At 44.2% G+C, this 17,849-nt stretch overlaps 2 protein-coding genes across 6 annotated transcripts in view; both read right to left on the bottom strand.

Annotated features, from left to right (window-relative positions):
• LOC308595696 (uncharacterized protein) overlaps positions 1-17,849 on the bottom strand; it is a 53,222-nt gene that overhangs the window by 13,633 nt on the left and 21,740 nt on the right. The gene's annotated exons all lie outside the window — the stretch shown is intronic.
• LOC308595599 (uncharacterized protein) overlaps positions 4,418-17,849 on the bottom strand; it is a gene marked incomplete at its 3' end in the record, with an annotated part of 54,322 nt that continues 40,890 nt past the window's right edge. For 2 of the 5 annotated variants that reach the window (XM_081210033.1, XM_081210032.1), the window contains exons 2-4: positions 17,539-17,579; positions 15,108-15,252; positions 4,418-6,576 (exon numbers count right to left, since the gene is read on the bottom strand). In XM_081210033.1, the coding sequence (XP_081066159.1) occupies positions 4,418-6,451 (2,034 nt within the window). In that variant the 5' untranslated portion in view covers positions 6,452-6,576; positions 15,108-15,252; positions 17,539-17,579. Of the gene's footprint in view, positions 6,577-15,107; positions 15,253-16,213; positions 16,342-17,538; positions 17,580-17,849 lie in introns of those variants that run through there. The other 3 variants (XM_081210034.1, XM_081210030.1, XM_081210031.1) reach the window with 2 other exon arrangements.

The raw sequence follows: 17,849 nt of genomic DNA, 5'->3' as shown, positions 1-17,849 counted from the left end.
TGTGGGGGACTCCCGGTTCCTGATGGCGTAACAGTGCCCCTAAAGGACCAGGTCATCACCTTTGAGTATTGGGGTCAGTGCCCCTATTCCTCCAGCAGGAGCGATTGTGGGGCTTCCTCGCCCACTTCCATTCAGCTCTGCCATTCCCAAATGGCAATTCTTCTTCAGCCATTGTGGGAGCAGACGGACTGGAAGCTGAAGCGGCTTCCCTTTGAGTAGGCTTTGCTTCGCTTTCTGCTGACCTCAGTCTCTTGGATTGTGGCCAGCTTTCCTCTTCCATTTCCCTGAATGCTGAGCAGTGTTGGATGTGTGGGGAAGTGAAATTCACTCAATAACTTTTCTGCAGGGTTCTCTCCGCAGCACAGAAGGATGGGGGGAGGGAGGAACACGTACTAATAAACGAACACTCCTGTGAATGGAGAGAAGCATAAAGTGGAGTCCCCTATAGATCAGTATTGGGACATGTGGCTTTTCAACTTGTTCATAAATGATCTAGAGTTGGGAATGAGTAGGGAGGAGGCAAAGTTTGCTGATGGCAGTTGTTCAAACAAAGAGAGATTGCAATGAGCACCAAAAAGACCTCTCCAAACGGGGAGAATGGGCTGAAAATACAGTTCATTGTCAACAAGATTAAAGTGATGCATGTTGGGGGGCAGGGAAACACCCTCTTAATATCATGTGCAGAATCATGGGGTCTGAACTGGGTTTCTCTGTGTGCTCTAGGAGAACAGGGGAGAGGGGAGCTGGTCGCAGGAGTCGTCGTCTCCCTGGATGCTTCAGTAGCCGGCCTCCTCTGGGTCTCCTGGCCCTCTCCTCTCCTCCCTCTGAGCCTGAACTGCTCTCTGCCCCAGCCTCTTCCTGCTCACCAAACCGTTTCCTCCAGCTTGCAACACCTTCCCTCCCGTTCTGCTCCATTTTCTCCCTCTTTCTGCTCATTGCCATCCCACCACCAGTCCCCAGGCTCTGAGCCTTCTTCCCTTGGGGGTTCCCCAGCTGGTGCCTCACCCCCATCCATCCAGCCAGTCCATGACAGCAAAAGCAACCATAGCAGTAAAATCAGTATGATAGTAATATACACTCTGGTCCTCTGGTAGGAAAACTCCCTAGCAGCAGGATTGAATAATAACTTCTGGGAATATGGAAAAGTACTATCTTCTCCAAACCCCAGAATAAGCATGACTCTGGGGTTGCTCCATGGGGTTCATGAGTGAAGATGGGCCCCCCAGGAAACTTCCCTCATACCTGTAGCCCCTTCTTCCCCATCCTGCAAATAGGCTTGGGGGGAAATCTCCCATTCAATTTCAATATTTCAAGTTTTTTTCAGAATGTGCAGGGAGCAGGGATGAAGTTCTGTTGAATAAGTAGTGTTTTGAAATCATGCAGTGGTGGGGTGACAGAGTTTGGTACATGCCATCTTGCATGCTTGAGTAGACCAACTCCAGGGCATGAGGCACGTAGCAGCAGGGTAGGGGCCACATGTAGAGCAAGTCCCACACTGAGGTCAATAACACACACAGAGGCAGCAGGACTTCAGTTATACTTTACTGAGCCTTCAAAGCATACAGCTCTCACTGGGTCCCCAGAGAGGCACAAAACTTAGCTCCTGAGAGCAAATCCAGTTCCAGCAGTAAAATCATACAGCACACAGGATGTCTAAGTCAGGCACACACACCGGCAGAAGGGAGCAAGGGAGGAAAGAGGCTGGAAGGACACAGGGCAATGGATGTGTTCATTGCAATGTTCATTTATTATCTGTACTTACAAAACCCCTCCCCCAAAAGCCCAGCCCCTCCCTTTTCAGCTACCTCCCCATCCCACCTCCTCCACAAATGCCTTTTACAAATAGTTAAAAATTAAAAACCAGATGACATTAATTTTGGTACAGTTATTCAGCAATATAGCTGTCATAATTAATGGGTTACGTTTCATTACAACCAGGGTGATTTGGGTAAAGGGGGCGGGGAATTCTGGTTATTGGCCAAATAAAATTTCATATTACAAGTTAGCAAATTCTAGTACAAAAATAGTCCATGTGATAGAACAGCCTGTAATATTTGTTTTTTTAATTTTTATTGTTATTCACAGTTAAGAGAGTCTGTTGGCTGCATAATTCCTTAAGTATTTTATGAATTTTTCTTTTTCTTTTATGGGGCTTCTTCTTATATAACCCAAATATAGGACAGAGCCTCAATAAATCCTTAGCAAAGAACCCTAGAATGAGGGTTAATAAGATAATCAGTTTATCTTCTTGTAATGTGCTTTTCACGGGATATCCAAAACCCAACTGGTTCCCCAGGTAGTCTCTTTGATATTTGTCCCTATGAGATCTAGAATCAAAAGGACCCATGAAGGACATTCTCCAGAACTTTTCCATGGCGGCCACAGGCCACGGTAGCGATGCTCAAATTCCACATGGGGAGGGGGGGTGCAAAAGCATGCTCTGTTCATCCCCATTTCCCCCACACATTCCTCTTGTCACCTCCTTTCAAATAATCATCAGTATTTTGCTCATTAAAACACCCCGGGGCCTGGTTCTTCTTCGCATCTCTCCCAGGAGTATTCCGTTCTGACTATGGCCCCTTCCGTTTCCACCTGTTATTAATGCTTTTCTGCAATTGGTTTCTTTTTTTCTTAGGCCAGAGAAAGATCTGCAGAGGCGCTACTTGTCCCTCAAGATATCTAGCTGCTCTTGGTATTCGGTGAAAAGCTGTTGCAAATGAAGGTTCTGACCGATGACGGGAAGCAGTTCCTTGAGGAGCTCTCGCTTGCGTAAGCCCACAACAGTTGCTTCCCACTGACTTCCAGCTGAGCTGTGGACTGGACCCAATAAATCCTTGCATAATTCCCACAATCGATATTCAAACCCTTCATTAACTAGATTTTGGGCCACGGTATTCGTGACTTGACTGTAAAGTCAGCGCTGCAGCTACCTGACTCTCCAGATACACCAGAGTCATTTCCTGCTGCACCAAATGAGGCATGGAGAACAATCTTGCCGCTTGCCTCCCGGAGTTAGACGTTCTCCCTTGACAATGGATGTGTGTGTTTCACTTCCTGTTGCCTGGGAGGGAAGTCAGCAACTCAGCATCTGCAGGGACTTCACGAAGAAAAGCTTTCTGCCGCTGCTTGCAGGCACATCCCAGAAACACACACTGTGATTCACGGTGTATTGCCATATCAGTTGTTCTTCAAATGTTATCACGATGTGGTCTAGAAACCGGTATTGGACAAGATATTAATATATCGCCCAGCCCTAATCCTCACTCACCACCAGCAAACCAGATTCATCCTCTCTATCAAAAGGTACTTTACCTCTTAGATTATACTCACATTGTTTGACATTGCCTTCAAAATTTCGTTGCTGTTCAGTTTTACATATATACACAAGCACTTCAAATACACGTCATGTGTTTAAGACTGATTTCCTGATGAGTTCATTGCTGTGAAGAAAGAGTGGACACTGAAAGGAAAATGTCCCATTCTCCATACATCTAAATGGGTTCTCCCATGTGAAAGTCCCTGGATGTTCCTTAAACACTCCATTGTAAATAAAGAACTTTTTGCAATCTTTTCATTTCTACTGCTTCTCCTCTTAAGAGTTTGTTGATGGTTTGTAGGGTTTGAACTCCTAAAGTTCTTCCTGTTCATGAGTCTGTTGATTTAGAACTTCCACTAGGACTGAACCTGTATCTACTTTCCTGATATTTATACGGTTTGCCTTTTGTGTGAGTTCGTTGACAGAAATCAAGGCTTCCGCTCTGAGTGCAGCTCCTTACACAGTCCATACATTTAAACAGTTTATCCCGGGTGTCTGCTGATGTTTTTTACATTTATATGGTTTCTCCCTGTGTGAATCCACTGGTGTAATTTAAGATCTCCATTCTGACTGAAGCACTTTCCGCACTCCAGGCATTCAAATGGTTTCTCCCCTGTGTGAGTCCGTTGATAAATATTGAGGTTTCCACTCTTACTGAAGCTCTTTCCACACTCCATACATTTATATAGTTTCTCCCCTGTGTGAATCCACTTGTGTAATTTAAGGTCTCCATTCTGACTGAAGCACTTTCCGCACTCCAGGCATTCAAATGGCTTTTCCCCTGTGTGAGTCCATTGATGTATATTGAGGTTTCCATTCTGACTGAAGCTCTTTCCGCACTCCATGCATTTAAATGGTTTCTCCCCTGTGTGAGTCCGTTGATGTATATTGAGGTTTCCTTTCTGACTGAAGCTCTTTCCGCACTCCCTGCATTTAAATGGTTTATCCCCACTGTGAGTCCGTTCAGGTATATTAAGGTGTTCCTTATGACTGAAGCTCTTTCCACACTCCATGCATTTAAATGGTTTCTCCCCTGTGTGAGTCTGTTGATGTATTCTAAGATTTCCATTTAAGCTGAAGCTCTTTCCACACTCCATACATTTATATGGTTTCTCCCCTGTATGAGTCCGTTGATGTGTTCTTTCCACACTCCATGCATTTAAATGGTTTCTCTCCTGTGTGAGTCCGCTGATGTGTTCTAAGGTTTCCATTATCACTAAAGCTGTTTCCACACTCCATACATTTATATGGTTTCTCCCCTGTGTGAGTCCGTTGATGTATATTGAGGTGTCCACTCTGACTAAAACTCTTTCCACACTCCATGCATTTAAATGGTTTCTCTCCTGTGTGAGCCCGTTGATGTATTCTAAGGTTTCCATTTAAACTGAAGCTCTTTCCACACTCCATACATTTATATGGTTTCTCCCCTGTGTGAGTCCGTTGATGTATATTGAGGTGTCCACTCTGACTGAAGCTCTTTCCACACTCCATGCATTTAAAGGGTTTCTCTCCTGTGTGAGTCCGCTGATGTGTTCTAAGGTTTCCATTATCACTAAAGCTGTTTCCACACTCCATACATTTATATGGTTTCTCCCCTGTGTGAGTCTGTTGATGCCTATTGAGTTGCCAGCTCGTACTGAAGCTCTTTCCACACTCCATACATTTATATGGTTTCTCCCCTGTGTGAATCCGCTGGTGTAATTTAAGATCTCCATTCTGACTGAAGCACTTTCCGCACTCCAGGCATTCAAATGGTTTCTCCCCTGTGTGAGTCCGTTGATGCATATTGAGGTTTCCACTCTTACTGAAGCTCTTTCCACACTCCATACATTTATATGGTTTCTCCCCTGTGTGAATCCGTTGATGTGTTCTAAGGTTTCCATTGAAACTGAAGCTCTTTCCGCACTCCAGGCATTCAAATGGCTTTTCCCCTGTGTGAGTCCGCTGATGTGTTCTAAGTTTTCCATTATCACTAAAGCTGTTTCCACACTCCATACATTTATATGGTTTCTCCCCTGTGTGAGTCCGTTGATGTATATTGAGGTGTCCACTCTGACTGAAACTCTTTCCACACTCCAAGCATTTAAATGGTTTCTCTCCTGTGTGAGTCCGCTGATGTGTTCTAAGGCTTCCATTATCACTAAAGCTGTTTCCACACTCCATACATTTATATGGTTTCTCCCCTGTATGAGTCCGTTGATGTGTTCTAAGGTATCCATTCTGACTGAAGCTCTTTCCGCATTCCATGCATTCAAATGGTTTCTCCCCTGTGTGAGTCCGTTGATGTATATTGAGGTGTCCACGCTGACTGAAGCTCTTTCCACACTCCATGCATTTAAAGGGTTTCTCTCCTGTGTGAGTCCGCTGATGTGTTCTAAGGGTTCCATTATCACTAAAGCTCTTTCCACACTCCATACATTTATATGGTTTCTCCCCTGTGTGAATCCGCTGGTGTAATTTAAGATCTCCATTCTGACTGAAGCACTTTCCGCACTCCAGGCATTCAAATGGTTTCTCCCCTGTGTGAGTCCGTTGATGCATATTGAGGTTTCCACTCTTACTGAAGCTCTTTCCACACTCCATACATTTATATGGTTTCTCCCCTGTGTGAATCCGCTTGTGTAATTTAAGGTCTCCATTCTGACTGAAGCACTTTCCGCACTCCAGGCATTCAAATGGCTTTTCCCCTGTGTGAGTCCGCTGATGTGTTCTAAGGTTTCCATTTAAGCTGAAGCTCTTTCCACACTCCATACATTTATATGGTTTCTCCCCTGTATGAGTCCGCTGGTGTAATTTAAGGTCTCCATTGTGACTGAAGCACTTTCCACACTCCATACATTTAAATGGTTTTTCCCCTGTGTGAGTCTGTTGATGTATATTGAGTTGTCCTCTCTGACTGAAGCTTTTTCCATATTCCATACATTTAAATGGCTTCTCCCCTGTGTGAGTCCACTGATGTAAACTTAAGTGTCCATTCTGACTGAAGCTCTTTCCACAATCCATGCATTGGAATCCTTTCTTGCCCATGTGAGTCCGCTGATGTGTTCTACGTTTTTCACTATCGGTGAAACTTTTCTCACTCTCCATACTTTTCTCTCCTTCTTGAGATCGCTGATGTGAGCTATGTGTGCTCATTCAGTGAAGCATATTCCACATTTCACACATTTTAATGTCTATACCTAATGAAATAAAGTATTCCATCCCTCAGAATTCTGAATGTCTTCTCCATCACCTTCTTCAATGTGGGAGGAAAGAAAATCCTGTTTGGGTTTCAAGGAAGAGAAGAAAGGGGAAGGGAACACAGCAAGCGCCATTACCACCTTCTCCTATTTCAACATCTCCTACATTCCCCTGCCTCCTACCCATGTTCCCAGTTTTGATTTGGATCCCTTCCAATCGCGGTTCAGGCCTCATCATGGGACTGAAACTGCCTTGGTCGCACTGGTTGATGATCTCCGGCGAGCTAGGGACAAAGGTGAGAGTTGTTTCCTAGTTCTGCTGGATCTCTCGGCGGCCTTTGATACAATCGACCATATCATCCTTCTGGACCGTCAAGAGGGGTTGGGAGCTGGCGGCACTGTTATACAGTGGTTTCGCTCCTTCCTCCTGGGACGTGTTCAGAAAGTGGTGGGGGGATGAGTGTTCAGACCCTTGGGCCCTCACTTGTGGGGTGCCTCAGGGTTCCGTCCTCTCCCCCATGCTTTTTAACATCTATATGAAGCCGCTGGGAGAGATCATCAGGGGGTTTGGGCTGGGTGTTCATCAGTATGCGGATGATACCCAGCTCTACCTCTCTTTCAAATCAGAACCAGTGAAGGCAGTGAAGGTCCTGTGTGAGTGCCTGGAGGCGGTTGGAGGATGGATGGCGGCTAATGGATTGAAGTTGAATCCTGACAAGACAGATGTACTGTTCTTGGGGGACAGGGGGCGGGCTGGTGTGGAGGACTCCCTGGTCCTGAATTGGGTATCTGTGCCCCTGAAGGACCAGGTGCGTAGCCTGGGAGTCATTTTGGACTCACAGCTGTCCATGGAGGCCAGGTTAATTCTGTATCCAGGGCAGCTGTCTACCAACTCCACCTGGTACGCAGGCTGAGACCCTACCTGCCCGTGGACTGTCTCGCCAGAGTGGTGCATGCTCTAGTTATCTCCCGCTTGGACTACTGCAATGCGCTCTACGTGGGGCTACCTTTGAAGGTGACTCGGAAACTACAGCTAATCCAGAATGCGGCAGCTAGACTGGTGACTGGGGGCAGCCGTTGAGACCACATAACACCGGTCTTGAAAGACCTACATTGGCTCCCAGTACGTTTCCGAGCACAATTCAAAGTGCTGGTGTTGACCTTTAAAGCCCTAAACGGCCTCGGCCCAGTATACCTGAAGGAGCGTCTCCACCCCCATCGTTCTGCCCGGATGCTGAGATCCAGCGCCGAGGGCCTTCTGGCGGTTCCCTCATTGCGAGAAGCAAAGCTACAGGGAACCAGGCAGAGGGCCTTTTCGGTAGTGGCACCCGCCCTGTGGAATGCCCTCCCATCAGATGTCAAAACGATAAACAACTACCTGACATTCAGAAGACATCTTAAGGCAGCCCTGTTCAGGGAAGTTTTTAATGTATGATATTTTAGTGTTTTTTTGGTTTCTATGGAAGCCGCCCAGAGTGGCTGGGGAAACCCAGCCAGATGGGCGGGGTACAAATAATAAATTATTATTATTATTATTATTATTATTATTATTATTATTTTGAGGAAACGAAGATGCAATGTCACCAAATGATAGTAATGCATCAGCAACCTTTCATAATCCTTAGTCATCGTTAATATAGCAGCATGAACTTGGAATACAGCCTTTTCAAATCAATTGTTTCCTCAAAGGAAAGGCAGCTGCTCTCTGTCTATGAAAAGACTCTCTCTTTCTCTGGTTCATCGTTCCTTTGGACATTTCCCATTCTCTGCATCATAATCCTCCATCCACCCCAGTTTCCACCTCTAGATCTTTATGAATCACCTGCACAATTCCATTGGCCTCAGGAGGTCCATATAAACCATTTTGTGAGACTCAGGTCTTCGTCTTTTCCAGGGACTGTGGTCTGGGTCAGTCAGGGAACTAGTGACAAGGCTTGGTGCTTGGCGTCAGCTGAATGGGTGCTCAGGGAAGCTCCTGTTCTTGGAAATGGACCTCAGTCTACATGCCTTACATTGCATGGAGAGAGCAGGAGAAGCAGAAGGAAAGCAGGTGGCGCATGGGAATCCCAGATGGAAACACCCACCCCCATTGCTCCTTATGATAATGAGGTGCTGCCTCATCTTGTGCCCGGCTCCTGACACAAGACTATCCTAATCTGACACTGAAAAAGCTGGATATTAAAGGCAAATGGATAACTGTACTTAGCGGGAACTTCATCCTTGAATATGTGGTATTGATTCATTAACAACCTGAAGTTGTGTTATTTCTTGAGATATGAATTTATTCCTGATCTATCTTAAATATCATAGTTATATGTGGGACTTCCTGAGGTGGCGCCAACGGTAATGGCGGTCTCCTTCTGATCGGGAGGGAGAAGCTCCATGGAATTTGGGGTCTTACCGCTACAGCGCAGCGGGGACCCATAAAAAAACAGCAGGCGGGGGAAGCCTGCGGCCGTGGGACTCAGCGGGTGCCAGAAGGGACCCCCCCATAGCAAAGGAACCCCGAGAGGGGCTCCGGAGCGGAACGGGGGTGTCGTGGCGCTGAGAGTCGATCGCTACTTCCGTGGAGTGAAGCCGCACAACTGTTGCTGGAGAGCGCTGTCCTTTTTTCCTCTGACAATTCGGCTGTCAAAACAACAACCCGTGAGTAGATCAAGTATTAAGATCAGGAATTTAAAGAAAATTAATCTGAATGGGAACCGAAGCGGGGAGGTGCAAAGAGAAAGTCCACCTTCCGTTCTGTAAAAAGATCAAAGCAAAGAACGTCCAAGCCGGTTACCGGGTGAGGAGCGCTAGGAAGAAAGACTGATTAGACATCAAGCTAAAGGAACCTCTTCCCTGAACTGAGAGGGAGGGAGGGGAGAAGGGACAGTGCCTTTGGTGCCAACTTTTAATATAAGAGAGAAAGGAGAGACACAAGACCACCTCTCAATCCCTGGGAACAGACTGCCTAGACTGAAATAATCTGGCTACATTGAATACAGCACTCTTTATTAACAATGTAATAATGGATGGTTAACACTCTGCAAATAGACATTCTGAAACTGTTAAAATTGTTACTTCTCCTGCTGAAGGGGGCATTTGGAAACTTAGCCATTTTGTTGCAACATTATTGACTGTTACTGTGTCCCCCTAGAGGCTTACTGAAAAAGTAACATTGGCTGGGGAATTTTCCACTCTGAGCCTGAGAAGGTCTCACAGTAAAGCTGTGGGAGTGACCTTGACTGTCAGATAAAGTGCCATGGATGAAAAGCCAACAAAACTGGAGGACAAAACAATGAGATCAGGCAGAGTTAGATACCAACAGCCTAGTACAACACAGCATCAACACAGGGCATCTGCCTCAGGCCCCCCTGTACCACAAGGGGAAGGGATGTCAGAAGAAGGTTTCACCTCTATTTTGAGTAAGATTTATGAGACTTTGGATAAACTGAGCAAACAAGTGGCTGAGGCCACAAACAAAATTGATCAAAATACTACAAGCATTAATGATTTGAGCCAGAAAGTGAATGTAAATACAGGTTCTATCGAAAAATTATCGCAACAGTTAGAATCAAACCAAAAGACGGCTCAGGAAGCTAAAGAAAAAGTAGAGGCCGTAGAAGGAAAGATAATACCGATAAGCATACAGTTGGGGGACCACCAGGTACATCTTGGGGTCCACCAGGAACTCCTGTTTATGATTGAATTGAGAGAAAAACAGACCAACTTGAGGGTCAGAGCGGTGCCTGAACTTGAGAAAGATAGCTTGTGTGACTTCCTGACACAGGAATTTGCGGACTTTTGGAAATTGGATGACAAGCAAGATTTTAAAATAACAAAGGCTTTCAGACTTGGAAGAGGAGGGAGGAAGGGCAGGGTGAGAGACTGTCTGATTACCCTTCGATCTAAAGAGGAGCGAGACAAAATACTAAGCCTACACTACCAGAACACTTTGATAATACAGGAGTCAAAAGTGGAAATCTTCAAGGACATTCCGAAACATCTTTTGGACCTCAGGACTAACTACGGAGACCTGGTGACTTTACTGAGAGGAAACAGAATCATCTTCAGGTGGGAATTCCCTCAAGGCCTATCTTTCAGCTTTAAAGGTAAGAAGTTTAAAATAAGATCATTGGAGGAGAAGGAAAAATTTTGAGAGACCACAAAGAAGATCTGCAAAAAGGTGTAGAAGGACTGCCGGCAGCCTTACCACCAGGATTATTAGACATAGTATCACTACCTTTGGGAGTGGACAAGACAAAGAAAGTGATACCACCACCAGAAGAAGACGAACTATTGGGAGCTGTCGGAGGACAGGAAACCTAGATACATCATGTCTCTACAACTACTAAGCTGGAACATTCACGGATTTAATTCCCCGGAGAAAAGGAAAAAAGTCTTTCACATACTTAAGAAGGAACAATTGGATCTAATTTGTCTACAGGAAACACATGTGACAAGGCTGCATAGGAAAATATTGATTAACAAGAGACTGGGCCAAGAATTTATTTCATCGGACAAAGTAAAAAAGCGAGGAGTGGTCATTTATGCAAAAGAGAGCCTGTCACCGAAATTTGTTTTTAAAGACGAGCAAGGAAGATATATCACAATTGAAATTCAAACACAAGGAGAAAAATTTCTGATACTAGGTGTATATGCACCAAATGAGGGGAAATCTACATTTTATAAGAAGTTGCATGAGACCTTACTGGATTATATGGACTACAACATTGTCTTGATGGGAGATATGAATGGGGTGGTATCTACAAATATGGACAAGTCGCAGAGACAGGTAGTTACTAAAGATGGTAGACTACCAAAGACCTTTTTTGAATTGACTGACAATATGGACTTGATTGACATTTGGAGGACCAGGAATCCCCTGGGGAGAGAAGGAACCTTCTTTTCTGAAGCCCAAAAGACATGGACAAGAATTGACCAAATCTGGATAACTAGAGGACTGGCACCCAAGATTAGGAAGGTAGAGATCTGCCCAAAGACGTGCTCCGACCACAATGCCGTGAAAATGGAGATGAGATTAACATTAACTGGTTCCTTCAGATGGAGGATGAATGACACCTTGTTTAGAGATCAAGAAGTGATTAAGAAGGCCCAAAAAACTTTGAGAGATTATTTTGAGATAAATTTGAATACCACTGTGGAAAAAAGAATAATTTGGGATGCAAGTAAAGCAGTTATGAGGGGATTTCTGATCCAACAGAACTCATTAAAGAAGAGAGCCCAGAATGTGAAAATAGAAATTTTTTGGATAAAATAAAAGAGGGCGAGAAAAGACTGAGATCGAAACCCAACTCACAAGAGATTTTGAGACAAATAAAGTTATCCCAAGTGCAATATATGAAGATGATGAACCAGGAAATTGAGTGGAAAATTAAACAAATGAGGCAAAAGACTTTTGAATCAGCAAATAAATGTGGGAAACTGCTAGCTTGGCAGATGAAGAAAAGACAAAAACTCAATACTATTACCAATTTGGAAGTTGAGGGGGAAAATATTGAGAACCCAGTGGAAATCAGAAAATGTTTTCAGAGGTATTTCAAACAACTATATACACAAGGGCCTCAGAAAGACTTTGATATAGACCAGTTTTTGAAAGCAAACAGATTACAAAAAATCTCACAAGAAAACAAGACAATCTTGAACTATAAAATCACAGACCAGGAGGTGGAAGGTGCGATTCAGAATATGCAGTTGGGAAAATCTCCAGGGCCGGATGGCTTAACCTCAAAATATTATAGAACTTTGAAGGATTGGATAATCCAACCACTAAAGGAGGTTTGCAACGAAATTATGGAGGGGAAAAAGGCGCCAGAGTCGTGGAAAGAAGCATATATTACACTCATACCAAAAACAGAGTCTGAAAAGACACAACTTAAGAACTACCGACCCATATCCCTGTTAAATGTGGATTACAAAATTTTTGCTGATATTTTGGCAAGGAGGTTAAAAAAAGTATTAAAGGAAGTGATACACAAAGACCAAGCTGGCTTTCTTCCGGGCAGACATTTGTCTGATAATACGAGGAATATAATTAATATTTTGGAAAAGCTGCAAGAGGACATTAACACTAAAGCAGTTTTAATTTTTGTGGATGCCGAGGAAGCCTTTGACAATATTTCTTGGAGTTTTATGAAGAAAAATCTTCAAGGGATGGGGATCGGCCAAGGGTTTGAAAACGGTATAAGTGCAATTTATTCAGAACAAAAGGCAAAATTAATAGTTAACAATGTGGTGACAGAGGAATTTAAGATAGAGAAAGGGACACAACAAGGTTGCCAATTTCCCCATTACTCTTTATTTCCGTCCTGGAGGTTTTGTTAAATATGATAAGAAGAGACCACTTGATTAAAGGCATAACGGTCGGAGCCAAACAATACAAATTGAAAGCCTTTGCAGATGACTTGGTATTGACACTACAGGAGCCAGAATCTAGCACTAAAAGAGCAATAGAACTGATCCAGGAGTTTGGTCATGTGGACGGATTTAAGTTGAATAAGTCAAAAACCAAAGTTCTTGAGAAAAACTTAACAATGATGGAAAGAGAGAGGTTTCAGAATGAGATAGGTTTAACAGTGGTCAAGAAGGTGAAATATTTGGGGATCAATATGACAGCTAAAAATGGGAACCTATTTAAGGATAACTATGAAAAATGTTGGTCAGATGTTAAAAAGGATTTAGAAATATGGTCAAATTTGAAGCTTTCCTTGTTGGGCCAAATTGCTGTTATTAAGATGAATGTATTGCCAAGAATGCTCTTTTTGTTCCAATCGTTACAAATTTTGGGTAAAATGGACTGTTTCAAGAAGTGGCAGAGAGACATCTCTAAATTTGTCTGGCAGGGCAAGAAACCCAGAATAAAATTTAAAATATTAGCAGATGTAAAAGAAAGAGAGGGATTTGCCCTGCCAGACCTTAAACTCTATTATGAATCAGCAGCTTTCTGCTGGCTGAAGGACTGGCTGCTTCTTGAGAACACAGACATTTTGGATTTAGAAGGTTTCAATAAATGTTTTTGGGTGGCATGCATACTTGTGGTATGACAAGGTTAAAGCACATAAGGCATTTAAGAACCATATTGTCAGGAAAGCATTGTTTAATGTCTGGACACAATACAAAGACTTACTTGAAAACAAAACCCCAAGGTGGTTGTCACCAATGGAGGCAAAAGCTCAAAAAAAAACCTCAATATGGAGGCCAAGTGGCCAAAATATTGGGAGATTTTAGAGCAAGAAGGAGACAAATTGAAATTGCAGAGTTTTGAGAAACTAAAAGATAGAGTGCGAAATTGGTTACATTATTTTCAAATAAGAGAGGTATACAATTTCGACCAAAAAATTGGCTTCCAGGTGGAAAAATCAAAGTTGGAAACAGAATTGTTAGACCCCAATACTAAGATACTATCAAGAATGTATAACTTGCTGTTAAAATGGAATACTCAGGATGAAACGGTTAAATCGGCTATGATTAAATGGGCACAGGACGTTGGTCATAACATTATGTTTGCTGTCTGGGAACAGTTGTGGACCACGAGTATGAAATTCACGGCATGTAATGCCCTTAGAGAGAATATTATGAAAATGATTTATAGGTGGTACATGACACCAGTCAAGCTTGGAAAAATTTACCATTTGCCCGATAATAAATGTTGGAAGTGTAAAGAAACTGAGGGTACATTCTTTCACCTTTGGTGGACGTGCCCAAGGATTAAGGCTTTCTGGGAAATGATATATAATGAATTGAAAAAGGTATTTAAGTATACCTTCCTGAAGAAACCAGAGGCCTTTCTCCTGGGCATTGTCGGCCAATTGGTGTTAAAGAAGGATAGAACTTTCTTTATGTACGCAACAGCAGCAGCAAGATTACTCATCGCGAAATATTGGAAGACACAGGAGCTACCCACACTGGAAGACTGGCAGATGAAGGTCATGGACTACATGGAATTGGCAGAGATGACCGGCAGAATCCGTGACCAGGGAGAAGAGTCGGTGGAGGAAGATTGGAAGAAGTTTAAAGATTACCTGCAGAAGCACTGTAAAATTAAGGAATGTTGAAATGACGTCTGATTGAAAATAAGTGGTACTGGTAAAGAAATGCTTAAGAAAATGTAAATAGGGAATGATAATTGGAAATGGATATTTACAATAATAGGTTAATATATGGAGTAAGGATAAAATGCTAGAGGGTAAGGATTTGCTGAATTTAATATTTGAACTGGAATACAAAATGGGAGGTGTGAGGTCAAGAAATTAGTGAAGAAAACATAAGATTTGAAAATATTAATTCATTTTTAGCTTTGTTTTGTGGCTTTTTCTCTTCTTACTCTTCATCTTTTACTTTTTTCTTTCTTTCTACCTTTCTTTTATCAACTGTTTTTCTACTGTGTATTTTTATTTGTCTTGTTTTTGTAGTTTAAATGTTTAAACGTTTAAATGTTGGATTTTGTTTTTATTGTTTGTGAAATATTAATAAATATCATTTTAAAAATAAATATCATAGTTATAGGATGTCTTGGGGTGTTAGGGGAGCGGTAGTACCTTTGGTGGGGGTAATTTATCCACCATTGGTCCCCACCCACCATTGGTCCCCACCCTGCACTCAGCTCTCACCTGTGGCTTCCAGAAGCTGTCAGCATGCAAAATGGGCCGCAATCCCAGGAACGGCTTCAACCGGCCTGCTAAACCAGGTGAGGATACCTGATGGGTCTCAAATCCTTGGTGGGTTGGGGAATTCTGCTGCCGGTGACGGCAGGCCCTGGTGGATGAGAGGATGAGAACAACAGTGAATCCCACAGTCAAGAAGGCAGATTCTGCCCATTCTGCAGAGGAAAGTGAAGGGCAGATGGGATCGTCAACCCGGGAAGGGAGACCATTGAGAAGGAAAACTTTGGTCCTAAACCTTCATTGCCTCTTGAGTTATCATCAGGAGAAGTAAAAGCTGTGGAGGAAAACCTACACAAATCCAGAGTGGACTCTCTAAGACGGTTGGATGGTGCCCTGCACACCTCCTTCCAGCAACTCCTGCAGCCAAGCTGGTGCCAAAAGTACTGCTCTGCTTTCCTTGGGACCATATAAGCCAGGCTGAGAAGGGGGTCTTGTTGTCTAGGCAGCCCAGGACCCCCAAACACACTGTCCAGGCTCACAGTGCTGCTAACACAGCAGTTTCAGGGGGAGCGATGAACTCAGACCTTTGTATCAAAGTCTCTCCAATGTGGAATATGTAAAACAGAACTGCTGCTTATATCATACATCAATTAAAAAGTATTCAGAATATTTGTCTTTTGAAGAAAAGACCACCAAGTATCGGATGGCCCCTTCAAAGCTAATGAAATTCTTGTGCCTGGAGCTTTTGGGTTGCAGGACCAGGAAAGCTTCTGCCACCATTATCCTTCCAATTGGGATTCAGGCCTCATCATGGGACTGAAATTGCCCTGGTTGCGCTGTTTCCTGGTTCTGATGGATCTGTCAGCGGCTTTGGAGACCTTTGACCATGGTATCCTTCTGGACCCACTAGGGCAGCTGGGGGCCTGCTATGCAGTCGTTCCCCTCCTTCCTCCTGAGCCATGTCCAGAAATTGGTGTTGGGGGATGAGTGTTCTTTCCCCTGGCTGCTCTCTTGTGGGAGCAACAGGGTTGCCGTAAACAATAATCCCACCCACAAACTCTCATTCACACAAAGATTGTAAATTGGGGGGGGGGGGGCGTCACACACCTCACCTGTGCTAATACTGGCAGTCTTTGGCCTGTATAGGCACACCCTGTGAGTAGAGCCTCCAGCCACAGGGACTGTCTATCATGAAAATGGGTCCTTTGACTGGGAAGATTCATGCAATGGCTATCATTGGGTGCTGATGGCTTCTATCTCAGCTTGTCAGTCACTCTGAAACTGCCTATTGAGCCTACAAAAAGTAATCCTCAATGAACCAGGTAGTGGAAGAGACACTTTAAGATGGAAACCTGAGAGAGAGGAAAAGGTTTATGGGTGCTTCCTGGGTGGGACTGAGGAAACAAGGAGTCACTTCTGAGAAGCCCCCCCCCCCCACTTTCTCTCGGGGTTTTTCCGGGTTTTCCAGTCCTCTCCAGGCGGACTAATGGTTTGACTTGGCAGAACTGCTGTATCTGCCATTAATTTGATTTTGAATTGATACTAGAATGAATTAATTTTAGAATGCTTTTTAATTAATTGATTGTGATTTTATGTAAACTGTGTTACTTTTATTGTAGTTAGCCGCTCTGAGCCAGCTTCGGCTAGGAGGGTGGGATATAAATTATTATTATTATTGTTATTATCATCATCATCATCATCATCATCATCATCATCATCTGGACAGGTCAGGGGCTTATGGGGTGGGAATTGGGTGGAGCTTGTAGGAAGGAAGTTGTGTCTTGTTAACGGAGAAATCTGAGGGCCCCTCTGGACAAAAAACAAGGACACCAGCCAGGAATACCAGAGCAAAACAGCAGCCAGTAGGCTTGGTCTTTATTGAAGACTGTCACGATAGGACTCCCACCTGCCACCACGTGGAACAAGATGGAAGCCCCGAACAGAAGAGAACCCAAACTTTTATTAGATGCTAATCCCAATGTTACAGCCCCCAAACTACATCACTAATACATCACGGTTACATCATGAAAGGGGAGGTCTGGTGGCAGTAATCTGAGCATCCTGGACCCTGCCCCATGGTTCCCCTTGCCCTCCACCAAACACCCATCAAGTGTAACAAAAGAGATATTTACATTTCCCTGCTAGGAGCAGAAGTGCGTCAGTAGCCAGAGCGGAACAGGCGGGGGGGGGGGGCAGTGCAAAACAACATGAGTAACATGCGGCCTGACTTACGCACACACACACACACCCAACAAGAAAGGAAATGGCCGGCTGGATGGCGTCGTCAGGGGAGCCATGCCCCCCCCCCCGCCGCCACAAAAAACAAGAAGGCCACCCCCACGGCCTAGCTGGCCCCCTGCCCAGAAAGAAAAGCCATAAAATTATGGCTTAGCCTGGTGGGTGGGGCCATGCCCCTTCCAATCATGCCAGAACTTACCTTAATCTGGCCGCCAGGACACGCTCCTGAGGATCCTGATCCTGGAAGAAAACAAAAAGGGGGTTGGGACAAAGGGGTCGGCCTCTTTTCTTTGCCTTTTGCCCCACCCCACCCCACCACCGGCCAGCAATCCATTGTCCTCCCTGACCTGTTTCCCAGCCAAGTTAATCACACCCTTTTGTCTTCTGGAATGGCTACCTGTCTGGCACTCAGGTATCAGGAGGCCAGGGATTATCCCTCAGGCAGAGGGGCTGCTGAGTAGCTGAGCGCACATGTCTAGATGAATTTCTGAAGTTTCCCCAGTGAGCCAG

This window comes from Podarcis bocagei (genome assembly GCF_964188305.1).
Source record: "Podarcis bocagei genome assembly, chromosome: 10".
Lineage (NCBI taxonomy): Eukaryota > Metazoa > Chordata > Lepidosauria > Squamata > Lacertidae > Podarcis > Podarcis bocagei.
The sequence above is the reverse complement of the archived record's forward strand: the minus strand, read 5'-3'. Positions and strand labels throughout refer to the sequence as shown.